General features: G+C 39.8%; 1 protein-coding gene across 15 annotated transcripts in view; it reads right to left on the bottom strand.

The window, feature by feature from the left end:
• LOC103459282 (ELKS/Rab6-interacting/CAST family member 1-like) overlaps positions 1–21,242 on the bottom strand; it is a 126,387-nt gene that overhangs the window by 48,955 nt on the left and 56,190 nt on the right. For all 15 annotated transcript variants that reach the window (XR_001776221.1, XR_532714.2, XR_532715.2 and 12 more), the window contains 3 exons: positions 16,769–16,904; positions 13,002–13,133; positions 7,548–7,708 (listed from right to left, as the gene is read on the bottom strand). Coding sequence is in view for 12 of the 15 variants with exons in the window: in XM_017302870.1 (XP_017158359.1) it covers positions 7,548–7,708; positions 13,002–13,133; positions 16,769–16,904 (429 nt within the window). In the remaining 3 variants the exon portion in view is untranslated. The remainder of the gene's footprint in view (positions 1–7,547; positions 7,709–13,001; positions 13,134–16,768; positions 16,905–21,242) is intronic.

Genomic DNA, 21,242 nt, shown 5'->3' with positions numbered 1-21,242 from the left:
CCTATTTTACCGTTCTGAAAACTACCAGAAAACACAATAAAGTCTCCAACTCAGACTAACCAAACAGTTCTTTATTTAGCCATAACAGAAAAACCTTCACATTAAAACACCAAAATAATGATAAGCTGAACACAAAAATCTGCCTTGGTAAATTATTTAGTTGTTGGTGCGCTAATCTTAAAGCTGATAAAATATCAAGTGTAATGATTACATGGTGAAAGCAAACCAAAGAGCAATTGAGAATGAAAAACAAAATGTTATTTATACGGCTATATAAGTAGAGGATGTACACTTTGTATACCGTACCCTGAAAAACTGGTGGAAGGATGGAGCAAAGAAATTAAGGGTGTAATAATCATGTATTTCCCATTGACATGCAGTTTATTGGATATTGGTCTCTTATCTCGTTTCCACTGCATTTCTGTTTTTCTATCTGTTAAAAAACATTTATTCTTCCTTGCGTCAACTCAGGTCTTTCCATGACCCTCTCACGCTCGTCTTATCGTGCCAAAGCTGTTCTTTTTTGCCTTAAATTTACATTTGTTTTTTTCTGACAACCATCAAAAATGGCATTAGTTGCTTTAAAAAAAATTTTTTTTTTTTTTAAAAAGCATAAGCTAAAAGGCATACATTGCAGATTTTTTCTTTTTCACTTTATTTCAACTATCAGATTTGTTTGGTTTCCACTGACCTATGTGACATCTTTTTTGTTAAAGATGAACGACTTCATATTTCCCAAAATACTGTTAATCTGGACCAACCTACAAAAAAAATAAATCACACTTTTTGATTGGAAAACTATGCTATGAATATTTTTTGAAACTAGCGGTACAAGACAACCAACTAAAGAAAAAAAGCCCAGCTAATATCTTTGTTTAACTTTTGTCATTAAATCAATTAATAAAATACTCAAGATGTCCAAACAAATGAAATTCTGGCGCTAAATGGACACACACACACAAAAAAAACATTGTAAGGAGAATACAGCATAAAAGAGGTGTGTGTTCAGTGTCAGTAAAGCAGAACAGTTGAGGTTTTTAATTCAAACAAATCTTAGACCGCCTCCCTGCTGGTACACACACATTGTCAGCACATTCCACTAACTGTATCACAGAGTTAGTTTGCATAGTCTCGGAAAACGAAGAAAGACACACAGCCACACCGACACACCGCACCGTGTGTGTGTGTGTGTGTGTAGAGAGGAAACAGGAGAGTGGATGTGTGTTCTTCCAGCTGTATTCGGTATGTATTTCTTCATGGGAATGAGCGTGTGTGCATGTGTGTTAAGGTATCCTGTGTCCGCGAAACACTGGGTATCGTATATCACGCCTTAGAGCAACATTAAACCCTACACCGATTTAATGCAAGGCATGAAATCAGACATGAGACCCCCAGGAATTACAGCAGCCCCCGTGTGTACACAGGCAGTTTCTTATGAGATATATGAACACGGCGTCGTTTATAGCGATCGTTTAACTGTGGGAGAAAGCCAGAAACACATGACGTATTTGCTCACATCTCGTGAAATATGCGAGCAACGGTGTCATTAACATAACTCAGTCAGACAACCAGCAGCTATCCGTGCAGTAGTTCTCTTTCTCTGTGAAGTGTCACACATTCTTCAAGCTGTACGCTCCTACAGGTGATTCAGTGGAGTTTTTCTGTAAAAGGGATTTCCTGATGGATTTTCCGAAGGCTGCTTTTAATCAGATAAAAACCAGGACACAGTAGAAAAGACTAGATTTGACGAAACTCAGCCGAGCGACCAGAAACTGCTGACTAGTGCAGAACACGGAGACAAACATAATCACGGTTTTTTTTTTTGGGGTTATACAGGAAATTTTGCTCCAGAGAAAAATATTGTTAGACTTTATAATTTAAACTTTTTTATTTTACATGTGAGGATGTACAAAATATCAACCAACCCCTCATCTCTCAGAGGAATGTCTTCTTAAGGGACTTTAGTGATACTCTACCAAATCTCATGCTGTCTGACTCATTTTCTTTTATCCAGAAAAGCTTTTAATGCTTTGCCAGGTTATTTAAGTTTGCTCTAAAAGCTTTCCAGGTGTGTCAGCTGGTGGATTCAAATCAGAAGCCGCTGAACGGCTTTGGCAATTTTAAAGGATTTATTGACAGAAGTCCAGAAAGTCTTGCCTTATAGATGGCTGAACACTCAGATTTTTATACAATTGCACAACAATTTCCAATTGTCACTGACATAAGTGCTACATTTTAGGTTTTCAGTGATTTGTATGGATCTTTTTTTTTTGAAGGAGTAATAACTAAAAAAAAAACAAACATACAATGTTAAATTATTCATAGAATGAAAATTAGAAGCATAAGTTTGAATTTAATGTGGATTTTTTTTTTTCTAATTCCAACTTCCAGCACAACACTGGCTGGATATTTGACCACTTGTATTAAGTTCTTAAGTATATTAAATAAATATGTCCAAATATTATTCATCTGACTCAAACTATTATCACGAGTTTGAAGGAAATTGGTTAGGATGTTCAAAATCTGAAAGAAAGTCCCTCTGCTAAAATCTCTGAATATGCAGCTGCCCACACAAACAAGTCAAACATCTTCCAGAGCAAAAGTAATAAGCCACAACGACAAGCACGAGTTAAATATCCAGCCAGAATCCTGTCACAAGTTGTTGATGACTACCAAAAATTTGTAGAAGGAAATTTAATCAAATACCAACAAGGATCAATTTTGAGTCAAAATAAAACTTGTGCTACTAAAAATCTTTAAAGTTGTTCAATATTTATAAAAAGGCAGTTTTCAAAGGGAAACTGAGACATCTGAGTGAAATGTGCATAAGAAGAAAAATGACAGTCTTTTAAATACAAATATAATTTCAGAACGATATGCAACCCAACATGGGAAACATTTTAATGATCAAAGTGTGTTTATCTGGAGTCACACAATGTTTGCAGCTTTTTTTTCCCCCATAAAAACTTGGCTGTCGCTTTTTCCGCAAGGAAAAAAAAAGGCAGACAGGAGGAAAATGGTTAGCCAGCTGGTCGGCATGTTTTGTGTACGGAAACACAGTCAAAATGTTTGACACACATCGGTGAGCAAGCTGAAACTAAGTGTTGACAAGCTGATGGTTTTCTCCAACTCTAGCATGAGATGCTAAAGCCCTGAACCAAACAAAAACATCTTTCTTTGACTTTACAAGTGCTGGGTATCATTCGGAAATAGCACTATGGCGGTACGGTAAGTTGGTTTCCTTGATGCTGCCCACAGCCCCTTGATGAGTTGTTTTGGTCTGGACCAGCAAAGAGTTGGTGCTACTGTACCAGATTTCCTGTCTTGGACCAAGTACTTGGGTTCAAATGGAAGGAATGACTCCTTTGGTTTGATTTAGAACCAGCACTGGAATCAGCAGTTTGGTGTTAAAGGGCCATCAGCGGCGTTGCCAAGTCAACGCAGGCGGGGAAAGCATTGAGAAGGGGAAACAGGACTTCCAACATGAGGACATTTATGCTCAGAACGAACATTTTTAGCCACTAAATATATACTGAGTTTACTGTTAAATGTGTAGCTTCCTAAGCCAGAAACTAATGTTTAGGTAAGACATCAGTGAGATGGCTAAAAGGTCAATCCAAAGATAAACAAAGGAAAGAAGTCTGTAAATAGTAGGCTAACGCAGAGATATTTACGTACACCGTGTGAAAGGCACGCAACCTTTTTCTTACATTGTCAGGCATAAAAGAAGAATAAAACTTTCCTGTTCTTGGTCTATTTGGGTTACAAAAAGTTATGTCCATCTGCTAAATGCTAAAAAATAACCTATTTTGAAGCTTACATAAAAATCCTTTGTATGTGGTAGAATTGCCTTTTAAACTGGGTGACTTGGGTCAGACAACAGTTTGTTAAAATTTTGACACCGTTTCAGTTCTGCCCAGAAATGTTTAGTAAAACTGAAATCAGAGCTATTTGATGGCCAATTTAAAACATTGATTTTCTTGTCCTTACGTCAGCTGACCTTATGGGAATGATATTTCCATGCTCTGTTGAGTAGTCGAATAATTATTAGCCAAACTAATAAGGCAGCAAAAAATGCCTTGTAGTTTCACTTTCAGTTTTAAACCTACATGATCTCCAGGTGACTAAAGTGTCCACATAGCTTATTGCTGTTTGAGTTGCAGTTGCGTTTATTCGGTACATTTGGTTTGTAAATGTGCTGTTTATGTGGCATGTCAAAGCTGCAAAGCTCACGTGGTGTTTATGTGGTGATTAAATTGTGTAAGCTATAGTGATAAATGTTTAGGATTGCAATGGGGGGGAAGAATAATTTTTTTCTTCCATCTTGTTTTCCAAAACTTGCAAAATGAAAAAGTCTGACACACAATGATGAGACAGAGGTATAATAATTTCCATGAAATTATAAAAAAAACCAAAGATAAAACCTGTTAAGTTATGCTTACTTTGGATATGCAGAGCCAACGCTTAAGGGAAAAGAAAAACAATGAGGTGTGGGGTTGTTAACTATCTGAGTATTGATTCCTCTGACAACCGTCATCTACAAGCACATAAACAATAAAACTAACCAAGACCATATGAGAGTTTACAGTGAAATATTTGATCATACCTGCTGCAAAGAACAAACCCCACACCCTCCACAAAGAGCAAGTCAGAAGGGGAACATAAAATAAAATCTGATTAACATTCTGGTAAATCAACTTGTAACAGTATGGCGGATACGTGTGTTCCTGTAAAACTGTGTGGTCTGTATTTAACAAAGCAGGTAAGTGTCTATTAAAGTCTGTGTGTGCTACATAAATACTCATTAACGGGCCAATAAATTTGCAACAGGAAACCTCGGACGTGTCTGGACATTCGTACATGGAGCAATTTCGCATATAAAAACAGAGAATCCATTTATGCATCTATGTACCAGTAGAAAACCGCACTGGGTTGAGAAAAAAAAGTGATAAAATCCCCCACACCAACTCCACCAAACCTTCTCAAAAACAAAATGATACAATCCTAGTGGAAAATGTCATGGTCACAGAACAGGAAAATGAAATCACAGAGTTCATTTCCCATTTGGCCACAATAAAACATTGTCTCATAGCCCACTTTAAGAGGCAGGACATGCCTAACATGGATATTCTCCACGGCTTCTATTTCAGCCCAAAGTGTTGTTCCACTAAATCAGATGTCACCGTGAGGGCTCAGAGAGGATGTAAATTTGCAGAAAATACATGACTGCTGGACTCATCTCAGCAGCACTTAAAATACAAACCCATCTATTAAAACAACATTAAAACGAACGCTGGGTTACAGCCTGCGCATGACTGTGTGTGTGTGTTGGTGTCTGCATATGTAATCAATCATGTGAAGAGTTGGACAGTGGGACATGGTTGTTGCATTAGCATCATCTCGATGGCTTTAAAGCGCAGAGTGAAGGAGAAGAAAGATGAAAGAAGAGATGCGAGAGAAGAAACGAGAGGAGAGTTAATGAGGTGTCGGGTGAAGCTCGTGTCATTGAGTCCAATCACCATCTTCCTGGATCACTGAAGTTACATGGAAAAACTACTGCAGATATCGAGAGATCAAGGGCTTAATGATGCCGAGTTAAATGGGCTGATTTCAGGAAATTATGAATACCAAGCTGGTTTGTTATGTCGTACGGTAGATAGCGCCCCTAGCCAAGATATGATTGAAAAATGCAAAAGAAAATACATCTTCTATTGCTTTCTGGAAAGCAGGAGAGGACAGAACAATGTTTGTCTTATTAAACTAATCGGTTTCATATGTCAGGAAAAACCTGAGTATTAAAGAGAAACCGCCTGCCGTAACGCTGCATTCGATTTACTTCAGAAGTCAAAACTCCTAAACTCCTGGCTTTCTATTTCTAGCGTCGTCCTGCAGGGCAAAGCCATGAAAGAAAATAACAATGTAAACTTAACATAAAAAGCAAGGACATTTTGTCTTTGGTTGATTACTTCTTTGATACAACTCTGTTTTGTGGCAGTAAATCTCAAACTGTTGGAAATCCTGTTTATTGCCACATTTGCAAAGAAAATGCATTAGTGGTTAAGCCAGAGTTGAGTGTCTGTGCTGTGCCAATGAAAATCTCCCAAATTCTCATTGCCAGTGCCAAGCAGCTTTTGGTGGATGCAGTGTAATTGTGTGGGGCAGCTTTTCTCTCACTGTGAATTATTGCTTGTCATCACTGACAGCAACGGCCATGCAGAGAGATATTGAGATGAGATTATGCAATCAGTGGTGAACCCATATCTCCGCTGTGGGGGAACAAACTACGTTCTCTAAGATGTCTTACAACCACAGAGTGGGGTTTATCAGAGACTACCGAGTTCAAAAACGTCGTTAATGTGCGTGTGACACTGATCGAATGAAACAGGAATGAACAAATGGGAAACTTTTTGTGTGTATTTTGACAATGGGTTTGATGTGAATCGTTCATCCTTTCGAAATCCAACTTGATTTTTTGTTGTTGTTTTTAGGCTTGGAATTTGAAAATTCTATTTTCCAAGTTCAAATAAAAGCAACCTCTTTTCCGTTTCATACCAAACTATTTAATTTTGAAGACATTTCTGGAGAGTTTATATTATCACTCACTTCCGTTGGACAGCTCTGATATCTGGGATCACATTTCCTTGCAATACACTATGAGTAAGGAAAGTTACTTTAAATCCTCAGGGTCGTCAAGGATACTGGTACAACTTAACGCTTTCCGTTCACCAAAATGTCAGCAAAAAGGCAAATACATCACGTATGTTACCACTGCTTTTTCCACCGGTTTCAGCCTTTTTTTCTTTTTTTTTTTTAAACAAAGTCATGCTATTCACAAGTCATAAATATATCCCTATATGTTCTGCTCAGAAATGCAAAGGATTTTTTCCAACCAAAGGTTGGTTTCTTTGGGGGAACAAGGCTTTATTGTAGCCTTTTTATTAACACTGTGAGGAAAACAGTGGACCCTAGCATTTATGTGGTTGTTCGCTATTAAAGTTAATACACCACAGTACAAAATACTCAGTCCATAAAGCCTGAAAGATGGCATTAAAAAGTAATAGCATCTTTGTTTGCTGTGGATTCCCAGTAGCTAAAATGATCATCACATATAAAAGCAACTTCCTGGGGGAAGAAAAAAAAAAGAAAGAACTAAAACAGAGACCACATCCTGAGAACAATCATTAGATCTCAACAGAGTTTTATCAGTCTAAAAGTATTTACTGTTTTGGAGAAAATCAACAACTTCTCCACTGAAACCACGGCAATAAAATAAACCTTAAGGAATTTTCTTAAGAAAATCCTAGACAGATTAGTGCAAGATGAGAAAACAAAAGCAGAAATGTGAATTTGTGCGATATTTAACGGTGTACCTTTAATGCTGCATTTTCCATATGTGTGCGCACGTTAAGAGACCAGTGAGAAATGAAAAGATAAGTGGTGCATGTAGAGTTGGATGGATAAAACTCAATGCTAAAGCACAGCTGAAATACACATTAATATGAAGAAAGGCACTAAAACATGAGATAAGACTGTTTTTATATTCTTACTTCATCTCCAGGACCTCCTCCAGATGCTTCCGCCTCTCGGCTCGCAGGGCGGTCAGATGACCTTCTTTCTCAGCCAATGAGAGCTGGGTCGATGACAGCTTGGCTTTCATCACCTCCAGTTCCTGTTTCACCTTCTCCATGGCGACCAGCAGGTCCTCCACCTGACACAGGCACATAAACACACATCTAGCTTTGGCTTCTTTTGGACTTTTTTGTTTGACTGAAACAAGCACTACTAGTTTGAAAGGTTTAAGAAATCACTCCAGCGCAGAACTCTGTCAAGCAGGTCGTTTTCCTACTCCCCGTTTTATTTATTTATTTTTTTTCCTCTAAGCCGTTTCTTTTTCTCCTTTACTTTTTTGATACATATTTTTATCTCGACCTGCTCTTTTTACTGGCTCTATATGTCATTTTAATGTGTGTGAGGTCAGTGTATATTTCTTAAGGCCAGACAACGTTTCGGCTAATGTCCAAAATCAGGAAAAAACCTAATCAAGACAAACCGAATAAAAGGGAATAATTTTAACTGCCTTTGCAAGAGTTTAAATGTAATGTTTGATATTACGTTAAGGTGGATTTATATTATAATGACCGACTTGACAATCAATTAACAATACATTTTAAATAAATTTATTGGAGATTTTCTCCAATTCGATTAGGTTCAAAATTTGACTCAGGATAAAATATATACTTAATTTCAGCTCCATATCGTAATGTGGTACTGAAGGTTATAAAACACCTAAATAACATGACGTCTTGTTTGTGTCTGTGATTGACTCCAGCTTGTGGAGTTTGAAGTGAAGCTTAAAAAGTCTTCACTGAGAATCGTTCATATAAACTGACCTCTCTTCTGGAGCCATTTCTAAACAAGATTATCAGTTTAAATGTGTTTAAACTGATATTTGGATGCATCCCTACGTAACCAAACATAGAAGAAGTCCCAAACTGTAACCATGAAATGGAAGGAAACTGGTTAGGATGTTCAGGGGACCGTCCAGGCTTAAGTCGGTAACCAGCAGGTGAAAACTGCTTGAATGCCTCTGTTGTCGTCGTCAGTGGAGGAAGTTTTATATTTGCATATTCTACTGACGGGGTGTGGAGCAAGAAAAGAAGCCCTTGTTCACAAATCGGCACCTTACATTATACATATGGGTTTCTTAAGAGGAATTTACAAAGGAAACAAATGCACATCATTTTTGTCTGCAGTTATTTTATAGTGTCATACAAAAACGCAAAACAAGAGTCTGATGTAAGATGTCAGAGAAATGTGAAACAGAAATGAGGAAAAAAAAGCCAAAACACACACAAAAAAAATCAGTGATATTTTCTTCATATTCTGATTGATGCAGAGTCCTTGTGAGAGCAGAACTATTCAAAGTTTGAGTTTTCAAGACAACCAGAGGCAAAACAAAGATGATTTGAAATCAACTTTCCCTCCAACTGTTTGTTAAAAGAAAGAATATAAGCACATGGATAAAAGGAAGAATGAAATTAAAACAAAAGTACCACCTGATAACGGGGAAAAACAAGAACGCCGAGAGTGGCACGTGATGATTCTTTGTTACCTTTGACCACCTAAATCCGCTTGTGGTGAACTCATGAATTGGAATGTGAGACAGCTGCATACAAATGACAGAGAAAAAGAGAGATGTGAGAAGGAAGAGCGATCGCAGTGAGGGGAGGAGATGAATTCAATGGAGTGGAGAGAAATACAAGAAAAGGGCAGAGGAAAGGCCTCAGGATCCAGAGGTAAGGAAGAAGACAGGTGTAAACAAAAATTCAAGAAGATGAAGAAGGACTTTATAAACACAGGTAAGCTGTTTTGGAAAAAAGAAGAAATATAAGAGAGGACAACCACATGATAGACTAAATACAAATCGCAGAGAGAAATACAAGCAGCATTTAGAAAAAAAAAAGGGAGGAAAAAAAAAAGGATGGAAAAGGTGACGCAGAACAATAATCGTGACCGAGTGAGAACGGGGTGGAGAGGTAATAAGGTAGGAGTGACACGGCCAAGCATGAGAACTGAGGGACTGGAAAGAAGCAAGATGCAGTTTGTGTAAATACTGATTTGCAAACCGTTCCAGACTCAAATTTCTTAGTTTATATTTTACCATAATGGATACATTGCTTAGGTTTACTATGAACTCAGGTTTTGTATGTATGGACGGATGCAGCTCTGTAAAACACTCGAGTCGCTCCCCAGACTGTTCCAGACTGTGCGTCGGCACCATGGAGACCGCGAGCCGTTTGGTGCCGTGGACGCTTGTGTTCAAGAATGATTCCAGGTTTATTTTAAGATCAAAACGAGATGAACCGCAGGAGAAAAGGAGCACCGGGTTCAAGAAGCAAAAAATTCTCCGCTTAATAGAAAACGGGAAGCCGAGGAGGGGTACGTCTGTCTCCAGTTTGAGACAGATGGAGTGTGTCACGGCGCTGGCTCACTGCTGTGTCACACACACGCACACCTTTCTGCGCCGATCGCACATACAGTAGTGACTCATGTCTAGCAGAAAAAGTTTGGTTTATTTTCATGTGGTTCTGGTCAAAAGCTTTTGACAGGCAAATCAGGTTCATGGGACAGTCCCACACACACGTGTTGACAGTGCAGTCGAAGAAAAAAAACAAAAGTGCACCAATATCGAGTCGGAGTCTGTTTATAAGTGGGACCAGTTTGGCAGCATTTGCATGTGGGAGCCCTTTGAACCAGCCGACCTCGTTAAGGGAGGAAATCGTCTTCTCCTGTCGTCGTTTTTATGAATCATTATGTGAAAAGATAATTGCGCTGACGCAGTTGTATAAAAAGGAACTCGAAAATATTTATTTATGATTTACTTGTGCCCACAGAGATGCATTTCCCAAAGCTGGTTTCCATCTGGCTTCTTCCGAATGCGATTCGGGAATGGTCTGTGCTCAGTTTAAGCAGCAGGTCGCACTTCTTTTAGCCATATTTGTCCGTTTGCGTTAAAAAAAAAAAAAAGAAAAAAAAAAAGAGAAGTCTCCTCTGTTCTGTCTGTAAGCGCTACATAACACACGTGTGTGCGCTCGCTGAAAGGTTGAGTTAGAGTTGTTGACGTTGGGAGAGGACTGCAGCGGGTGTTTGGCTGACATGTCCAGTCTCTCACCACAAGCTGACATCTCTGCTCCTTCCTCTTCCATGGGAGCATTTTTGGAAGCAAGGCCTTGTTCTGCCATTAATGGCCTCTGGCCTCCCTAATTGAAGTTGCACTTGCGGCATTTTGATGCGTTTTAATATTTCTCAGCCTAAAAGATGTGACAGCTCGGCAATCGGCGTCGACGAAATTGAACCACGTGGAACAGGTACTTCAATGTGGTGGAACTGATAAAATGTTTTCTTTATATTCATCCTTTTAAAAGCAGAGAAGTGCCAACTAGATCACTGTCCTGCTTCACAGCTGGTCTGCTTGAGGTTAAGGATATTGTTCTTTGGTCCAGCCATGGAAAACAAAAAGACAGAGACCAAAAGAGGATGGTAAAATGCTCTGTTCCCAGGAAGGATGAGTTTTCACAGATAAAAGTATTTTGTAAATAAATTCTTATATGCACAGATGTTGCCTGGTTTTATTCTGAACATGTATGCAGGGCCTGCTGTTCAAGTTAATAAATTCACTCCATTTATTATTATTTAATACCACATCTCAGTAGGCAGGAAATCATGAGACATTACTGAAAGATTGAAATGTATTTGGCTCTTTCTTGATAAACTTTGACCTAAACATAAATAATTATGTTTTGACCTTAATTCAGAATTTATATTTCTGTCAGTTACTGCCGATTATCAATGTCGCGAAGCAGTAAATTAGCCCCAGATCATCACACTACCACTGCCATGTTTGACCATCTGTGTAACTTAGTGTTTCTAAAATGCTGTTTATAGCCATAGAAGTTTAAATTTTGATTTGTCAGGATACAAAATATTCTGGTCAATTTTTGGTAAACATGAGATGGGTGTTTTGAAACTCTCTCACGGATGCCATTTTGTCCAGTCCGTTTCTCATTGTTGAATCGTGAACACTGACTTGAACTAGGCCATGTGAGGCCTCCAGAGATTTAGATGACTCTTTTGGTTACGTTGTGATCTCTTGAATGAGTCACCATTCATTGCTTGGAGTAATTTTTATAAATTCATTCAGGTGACTGAAAAAAACAACAACAAAAAAAAAAAACACTCATTGCCAGTTTTCAAAATTATATTTGTGGCTAATATTTATATGGAAGAAAAAAAAACTTATAAGAGGGCAATGTCAAATATACTTACACATTCACCATTATAAGAGGCAAGTACACCCATGAAAACTGCTGTTTCTTTTTAGTTGCATCATGACATCAAAAAGGCAATCCAACCCTTCAAGTGCATCATCTTAAACATGTTTTCTTGTTGTATTGATGTCTTTGAAACTTGACTGGAATTTGAAACAATGTGTTTGATGTTTTTTTTTTTCCAGAAGACGAAAATGTTTTGCAAGCTGCATTTCACCTTCACACGTCCGTGTGACTGCCTTCCCCTGTCCATCGAGTCTTTAATTATCTGTCCTTTCTCTGCATCGTCTGTCTGTGTGAAGCTTCTTCTGCAGCGCCGCTCATTAGCACCCACCACGGAGGAGGGTGTGAGGAAACATACCTCAGGAGTAAAACATCTGTTTTCCTGGCTGTCTCTACACGTCTGCTCAGAAGCTGTCTGGTAAGTAAAGGCCGGCGCAGACGGCAGACGTTTAGAGGCAGTAATAACAACAAGAGTCCAGCCGGTTTTTTTTGCCAACAGCTACAGCGGGCCGTGTTTTTTCATCCCGAGCCCACGCTGCTTTTTAACCCCCTCCGCTTGTCAAAACCCATGTAGGCAGCGAGGAACATTTCCCATCTCTATGGCCTCGTTAAGTCACCGCCGCTCTGGGGAGCGAAACACACAAACACACTCCCCGCGGTCTGAGGTTGCATCCACCAAACCCTTCCCTTCTGAGCCTCCCTTTTACCACCGCCGTGAGCTCTACCACTGTCTCCGTTTGGATGAACTGCGCTACGACTTAAAGCGGTTGGCGCACACTCCCGTTTGAAAACATGGCCGGTTGTGTGTCGCTGGCAGAAGGGGACAGAATGGAAGCTGTTCTTTAAATAGGTATGTGTTTACCTCGGCTCTAAATGAAGAGTGACTGGGTAAACACGCGGAGCCGCACCTGAAGGAGCTCAGTTGGGAGCGGGCGTGCTCGTCGCCGCTCCCCGCTTTCAGTGCGGATGATTTTTGAGACTGTCACAGAGAATTTTTTGTTTCCATAATTATGGTTTAGGTAAATTAAATAGCCAAAAAGAAAAGAAAACAAAACAAAACAAAAAAAAGATGGACCAAAATTAGGGAAAAGTTTAGGATAAATCTTGGGTCACACATTTACCATTCGGGGAAAACTCATGCGGTACAGCAGGCGCTTGCACACACAGTACCTGCTTTTCGGCATGCGAGCGGGCCTGCTCCTCCTGGGCCAGCACCACCTCTCTCTCTGCTGTGATCTGAACGCTTTCCCGAAGCGCTTCCTCCAACTCCTCAATGCGCTCCTCCTTCTGACGGAGGGAGTCCTGCCAAAAGGACGGAAGAGAAAGAGAAAAGGTTTTGACCACATCTGCATTTATCCACCTGATTTGACATGAGTGTCGCTACCAGAGAAAATCGACAAACAGTGAGACGTGTAAAAACCCAATCTTTTTCGGATCTGTGAATACACCATACACAAGTGTTTGCATAGAGTTTGCATACAAAAGTATTTCATGTGGGTAAATTCAGCAAAGGCTGAATGTGTTGCTGCAGAGTTGTCTTTAAAAGAAACACACACACACACACACACACACGCATAGTTTGTTGTTTACAGCTAGTCATGCCGATTGTGCTAAGTGCTATTATGAGAAACAAGAAGCTCCAGGTTTCAGAGAAGCAAAGCATTTTGTCACATTATGTAAAGAGCCTCTAACTAAGATAATGTTTCTGTAACGTATTATACGGTAGATGTACGTATTTAATTTTCACCATAATAGTTCAACATATCAAAATAAACTTGATAAAATGATCACTGTACGATTTTTAGTAATAATCTTAATTCATGCGTCTGTCACCTTCTACACTCACTGGCACCCTCGGTAAAAATCAGTAATAAACTAATGATTTCTCTTTATTCTCATTTTTTAAGTTGGAGTTACGAAACAGATTAGCTGCAAACACAACTTTATAAATCTCCACTAACATTTAAAATCACAAAGTGTTGTTGCTCAACATGGAAAAACACACAAACTCCGCTTCGATAAACAGCTCTAATCGTGCACTTATCATCCAGAAACATCTCGAACTTGACCGTAGCAAAGATTAACCAAATAAGAACCCTATTGACCTCTAAATGTGTTATTTCTACCTACACACCAAAACATTATGTAAATGAATGGTCAACAGCAGCCGAGGATACTCCACCCTGGTGCAGGGATCTGCCAAATGAGTCGTTTTTATCCAGAGGGAGGCATTCAGTTGAGTTGGTGGTCCGTCAGCAGGGCTCGAGAGACGTTCGTGTTTACACTGCTACAAGAAAGTGACCGTAATATGCACTGAGGACCACCTCTGAATGCGGTCCAAATGACTGGAACTCAAAGAATCCAAAATGTGTCTCGGGTACATTCACATGGGCAATTAAGAGATTTCAAGTCAACTTTGATCGGCTTGCCCAGGACACATGTTCATGCCAGATGTGCACAGGGTCCAAAGTGTACCTTAGGTGGAAGGGAATTAGTTGTAAAACAGGACACGTTACGGTATGTGGATTTTTCCCTTCCCTTTCAGAGTGTGACGGAGCTTTATGAGCATTTGAAGCATCTGCAGGCGTAAAAAGGGCAACAACTCCCAGAACAAAGGCAGCTGCAGTTAACGGTTACACGTATGTCCAGTTTTTAACAAGCTGGTATGATTTCCCCAGGTCTTAGAAAAATATCTGCGATATCGTGTGGATAAAACAGGACAGTGGTTTAACGACTGTTTTCAGAGGGACTTTTTCTCTGCATCAGAATCAGAGGACTTAGTGAAAGACTTCTCTCATACCTGAAGACACCAATGTGGATTTCAAGGTTAATTCAAATGTCCACATCTCATATTGTCAGATTCACTTGTTGTCTAAAGAATTTCTATTTGTTTTAGCCCTGATCCAAGTTGGGGAAGATGTCTTTTATAAAATATGACAGATTTAGCCGCCCTGATCAAATCAGATTTCAAGTAACATGCTTGATTTGAATCAGAAATAGTTATGCTAAACCAGGGGTCTTCAAATCCGGCGTCCACACCTGAATTAAATATCACATCCTCAGTATCCAATTAAGTTCTCCAGAGTCCTACTTGTTTATTTGAGTTGAAGCAGAGACAAATCTAAACACTGAACAACAGGACCCGGATTTGAAGACTTCTGCTCTAGGACCATGAATATATTACAGTAAATGATTTAAACCGCTGGGTGTCATAATTAATGTGAAATGCCCCTTTGGCAGATCTGAGTTTGCATACTGACATAGTCAACTGCCTCATTCAGTACCCAAAAAACTTGGGTACCGTTTTTCGGGTACCGTTTCATACCCTTATTGTTGGGTATGAAACAATAAGGCTACAAAAATACAAAATGGTGAAGAAGCGTACTAATCAGGCCCTAGCCAGATACCTGCAGAGATATTTGAACACACCCGATGAAAAAAAATAACATTTTAAAAACACCTCCTCTAATGAAAAGACAGCATGCAATTGCACAAAACGCAAAAGTAAAAAAGAAAAAGCTCCTTTTTTTAATTTAAGCTAGCTTTCACACCTGGAACGTTTTGGGTACTCTGCACGAAAGACAAAAAATAAAAAATAAAAAAAGTACAAGTTGTATTGGTGTGGTTCACTTCCACACTGCAGCGAACCGAAGGGACAATGTCACACAACAGCTGGTCTTCGGGTGCCATCACAAGAAGCTGGCTACTGCGAGCAGCGTTGGAGATAGTCCCCCCACGACCACGATCCTTTATCAGCCTTGAATTATTCTGATCACATACGGAGCTTAGTGAAATCACCGCATGGAGTTCCCATAAATTTCCAATGAAAAAATATCTATTTTTCCTCTTGCTGGGGAGCTGACTTTGCAGGGTAAATTAGATTTGAATGAATAACTGATGGGGACAGGGAGGGACGAGGAACGATGAGGCATTACAGTGGCCATGAGCAAACCTCCAGAACATCTCCAACACATGTGCTGCGAATCCGAATCCCCCGGTGAGCCAACATTACTTGGAGTCTGACTATGCGCCGTACGGTGGAATTCATTTGGAACAAAGCCGGCTCTTATTGCATCGAATTAAATTTACAGTCCTGTTTTGTTACCGTCTGCAGGGTTGTTTAGGTTATGGATACTGGCTCGGAACCGGCACATACACACAAAAGCTCTGGTTGTAACCGCTGCGGTCTCGTGTGTCTCAGTGACTCACATCGACTCATCATCCGACCACATACACACACAGCAAATGACAGTTTCTTAACAACTTAAACCAAATCAACCATAGCTAAAGGGTGCATAAGCTTGTTCACACAAAACACACACACACACACACGCTGACAGTTTTCATCTGCCTATAATCAGCGAACCAATGAGGTTAGCAATTACTGGAAGAGAAGAGCGAGGACGAGGAGGGAAAGCAGGCTGAAGGATGTCAGGGGAAGCCGGGAAGAAATTTAAGGTGAAAGGGCGAAGTTAAATGAGAAAGAAGCAGAAGAAAACCTACTATCTTCAGCTATATGAAGAAAACCACACAAAATCATCACACCGCATACGGCTCTTATCTTGGGTGACTTGACGGACCCGGCAAACAATTAGGAAATGCTCTCCAACCACAAAGCAGCTTTTTAAAACCCAAAAAAGCATTCATTTCATTCCCCCCCCCTCGCTCTGCTTTAATCACCTCTCGCTTTTCTACTCATCACTTCCCTCTTCTCCGTCTTCTATCGGTTCCCCCTGCCAATTATCCACCTTGGCTTCCCCTTCTCACATGTTCTCAGCTGAGAGCTGCAGTGTGTGAGAGTGAGTGTGTTTGACATTGCCTCGGGCTGCTCTGTATCACGTTATGACAACATGGTGTTGTTGTAGCAGAAGTTACTCAAAGGACACGAGGAAAAACTTTTCTCCACCTTCCCGAAGCTCCCCCGCCACTTTCTTTACCTGTATTTGCTGAGAACTTTCGTTGAGGTTGTCCTCACGCTTCTTGGCGTCCTCCATCAGCTGGGCATTTCGATTCTTTTCCAGCTGCTCCTTGTGTTTCAGGTTGGCGACCTTCTTCGATTGGTCCTTAATTTGCCTGGAAAAACACGGGACGACTGTGAGTTTATGAGTGACGTTTTTTTTTTTTTTATTGGTTGATGATTTAAAAGCCGACCTCACTGGAGGAAATATACGGTAAATTAGATAATAGCTCACGATGTGAGTTATTATTTCAAGCTGTGCCAAGACAAGAGCCTCCAATAATTCTTCCTGCTTTGCTCTTTGAGTCAGAGAGATCTTCCACCAAAGTACGCTATGCTTCGTTAGACAGTTGTTTTCCTTGTACAGCTGCAAAGACTTAAACGTATTCTACACTCATTTTCCAATTATTATTATTATCGCAGTCTTGCTAAACCATTAAAAATGAACCTGTAGATCATTCATACCTAAAATAAGCTCACCCCAATAAATAAGATTTTTGTTTTTCAAACGAGAATATATGCATTTATGTTCAGTCTCGTAAGCAAAATTCAGTGCCACTTTTCAGAAGTCGGCCTGTAAATTAATTTCAGGATAACGGCAGGCCTCAGAGGACACGAGTGAACAAACGTCATGGAGACCAAGCAAGACAGCAGACAGGTCGTGGAGAAAGTTGCGGACATGTTTAGAGCAAAGTTAGGACAAATATCCAAGCTTTTAACATCTCAAGGACAACTGCTCAGTTCCCAGCATGGCCAAGACCCCCATTACGTGCCCATTTATGGTCCCTTTAGGCCTGTAACTGGGACCACCCATTTCAAAAGCTGTCAAGTGCTTATGCTTTCCTTCTGTTTATTAAACTGTCGTAATTAGGAAATGCAGCCACCAGGGTGCAGTTCTGAGGTTCCCTCCAGATGTGGAGGAAAGTTTCAGAACGCAAACATGAAAAAACGTAGTTGGGCTGTGTTAGTTTTCATTCTCAGAAAGACGGGCAACCTGTGTGGATGCTAGATACATCGTGGCATATGGTTGGAGAACTTATGTCACTTCATGGTTAATTTTGTGTATTTCATAGGACCTAAAATATATATTTTTTAAATGCTCACACTCTCCATTCGGTCTGACAGAGATTTAGTTGTTTTATCAAAGATGGATGGGTAAAGTTGTCTGCTGGTGGAGACAAACACCAAATGAAACAACTGTATTAAAAGTATTAAAAGTGTTGAGTCAGCAGGACAGAATCAAATACACGGTTATCACATTTCTACTGATTAAAAAATGTTTCCAACATTGTTTTCTTTCTACTTCACAAAAACTGACTATTTTGTGTTGATCTATTTCACAAAATCTCCCCCAAAACACGTTAAAGACTGCTGCTGTAACATAAAAACAGAGTGAAAATGTTTGACGGACATAAAAGCATTTGCAAGGATCGAAAGTAATAAAACTGTTGTTTAAATCGTGATACGCTGATTTAGCTCTCAAAATATGGTCAAGAAATAACGGCGCAGCAGAAATCTGTGCAACACAATGCTCCACTAAATACCCTCGGGTCGATATAATGTCAAAATCGGTAAAGGAATTCTGTGAAAAGCTATGAATCAACGACGAGATGACATTTCTGATGTCTGCGCAGCGGGAAGCAGGAGGGCCTTGTCACACAGGGATTACCGAGTGTCGGGAAGCAGGGTTTAAATCATCACGGCGAAAACGAAGGAGACTGTAAAAGAGCGGGAAGAGCAGGAAAGTTATTCCTTGCGGGAGATGCCGGCTTTTGCAACGTGGAGAAAGAGTTTAATCCCCGTTTAAGGCGCCTGGAAGCCATTGTGGCTGTGTCACAGACCTATCAGATAACACAGCAGCTTTACTTGATCAGGATCGCTCATACATTCCAGACATCTACACAGGCACGAATGTGGAAGAAATAAAACCCAATAACATCCACTGAATCACAACACAAAGGAAAACCCAAGGAATGTTACTTGGAAAAAAAATACCGACATGACTGCAGGCTAGGTAGTTCCTGTGTCCATGACTCCAAGTCTTTCTGCCGTGTGGACTTTTACATACGTATGTGTTTATGCACAAAAATTACTTTCCCAACATCAGCAATGTTTTCAGACACAATGACAATCATTTTTAGAAACGGGTGGGGATAAATTCACAAAACACACCACCAGCAACAGGTGTCGAAAATTACTGGCAACTCACCAACGATTAAGAAAAACATCTTATGTCACGGAGCCGTCTCATGGTTGAGATGACATCTCTACACCAACACTTGAAGAGGACGTATCCAATGTAGAGCTACAGATTGTGAAAAACTAGGCACCGATTTAACCCTTTAACTGATTCATTTAAAGGTAAAAGCAGTCACTTGACAAATTAATAAAACGGGTCTTTATTCTGAGTTTTTAATCACAAGAGGCTACTTTAGTCTCCTCTCATCATAAGAAACATAAAGTTAAATTTACAGGTTACTTTACACCTGAATCTGTATGGGCTATGAGTTTCCTGCTGTTTATTTGGATGCTAAATTGTTTCAAGGACTCAAGAACCAGTCAAGATTTTAGTATGATTTTTTGAGCAAACCAAGAATCAGACATCTTTTCTCTTTTCCCAAGTCCGGACATTATTTTTTATATTTGTTGAACTTGTCCTTTTGTGTTTTTCTATCTAAAATATTAACTTGAACCGCTAAATAAAAACTATTATATTTATAGTGTTATCTGTGGCTCTGTCACAATTTTTAAATTAAGTGGATAAAATCCTTTTCAATGCTTTCGCATATCAGGAGGAGATGTGGTGGTAGGTGAGGAGATGACGCTAGGCCCAAGTTATGACGGAAAACGATGAATTTAATGACAAAGATGATACAACACGGAACAACGGGGAAACAGCACGAGGAAAACTGGCAGCACGGAGACAGGTGACATCAATGGACATTCAATTGACAAGGACCCGACGAAGAACACAGACAACAGGGGAGACTAAATACACACGGGGCAATCACGGGAACGAGACACACCTGGGAGACAATCAACGGGGAAAGACGCAGAGACAGGACTAACAGGGAACAGGATCACACAGGAACTTGAAAATAAACACATAGAAATACGGATCATGACATCGCAGGCTTTTAGTTAACCGGATGAGCAATCTTTATCAGTTGTTTCTGTCAAATTAACAGGGTAGATAAAAACTGCTCCCTGTCTTATTTGAAAATAACAGTTTGAAGTTGAGATATAACTTGATTCTAACCTTTAGGACTCATCTTATTACACAGTGTTCAAAATAATAGCATAAACGTACCTCACACCAGACATACATGATAACGGGAATGTTCTTTGAAAAAGAGAAATTTGAAAGCCTTAAAATGTCACAAAATCTCGTTTTGTTACTATTTTAATTTGCAGTTAATGTTTTTTTTTTTTTATCTAATAATTTTAGGAGCAGATCTGCCTTTGGATGCCATTTCTGAATTGAACTCTGATTCTTCCATATCCAACATGAACAAATGGCTTTCTAAATTTGCTCCGGTGTTATTTGTCACAGAAAGTGTAAACAGGTCTGAAATTTCATACGACCTTCAAGTCCCAACATATCTCAGATTTACTCTCAGACCTAACCATCTTTGAAAGTGATTTTAGTTCGCTTTGCTCAGTGTACAGCAAAAAATAAAAAGATAAATGTATTCAAATATATAACTATTTTATTACAAGCCTTTGCTTTCATCTTCCTTGTCTGTGTAAGCCATAAACTGCCTTCTAAAGTTACTCAAAGTAACAGGAGTAATCCATCAAGTGGCTTTTATATCAATATCGCTGCCAGAAAAGTTGAGAAATGATACTGGCAAAAAAGGATAGCATAAAATCTGTTTGCTAAGAGGTCCAGAGGGCCTAATTCCAAACTGTCCTGAGATATCCGAGAGAAGAGAAATTGAAAAAGCACCAATGCAGCCAAAACTGCTCAGCCGCACCTGCATGTTCAAAGTTCGCAAAATAATCATCAGGGGTTGCATGTGTGTGTGTGTGTGTGTGTGTGTGTGTGTGTGTGTGTGTGTGTGTGTGTGTGTGTGTGTGTGTGTGCGTGCGCGCGCGTGCGCGTATTTAAGTTTCTAACTTATAGGTTTGCGTTTTTGGACGAGCCGTGTGCAGCTCTTGCGTTTACATCCAAAGCCGAGTTCGAATGTTAAGCGAGAACGCAGATGTAGTAAGTGAGCTCTCTCGTTTGTTATTTTGTTCCCTTTGTTAGGCCATGATTTTAGCTTCCATGTTCAGTAACTGTGGGATACGGTTATTTCAATATTTGGGGTTCAGTTTTGTCCTATACGCCCTGCCTGCGTGTAACAGGTCATAAACAGGCAGGAATGTTCCTATTGGAGGATTTCCAGGAAGCCCCAAACATCTGGTTGGATCGCTGAGGTTTCCTAACTCCACGCTACACTTGCTGTATA

This window comes from Poecilia reticulata, linkage group LG23 (assembly GCF_000633615.1).
Source record: "Poecilia reticulata strain Guanapo linkage group LG23, Guppy_female_1.0+MT, whole genome shotgun sequence".
NCBI lineage: Eukaryota > Metazoa > Chordata > Actinopteri > Cyprinodontiformes > Poeciliidae > Poecilia > Poecilia reticulata.
Note: the sequence above shows the minus strand (reverse complement) of the source record. Positions and strands in the feature narration are given on the sequence as shown.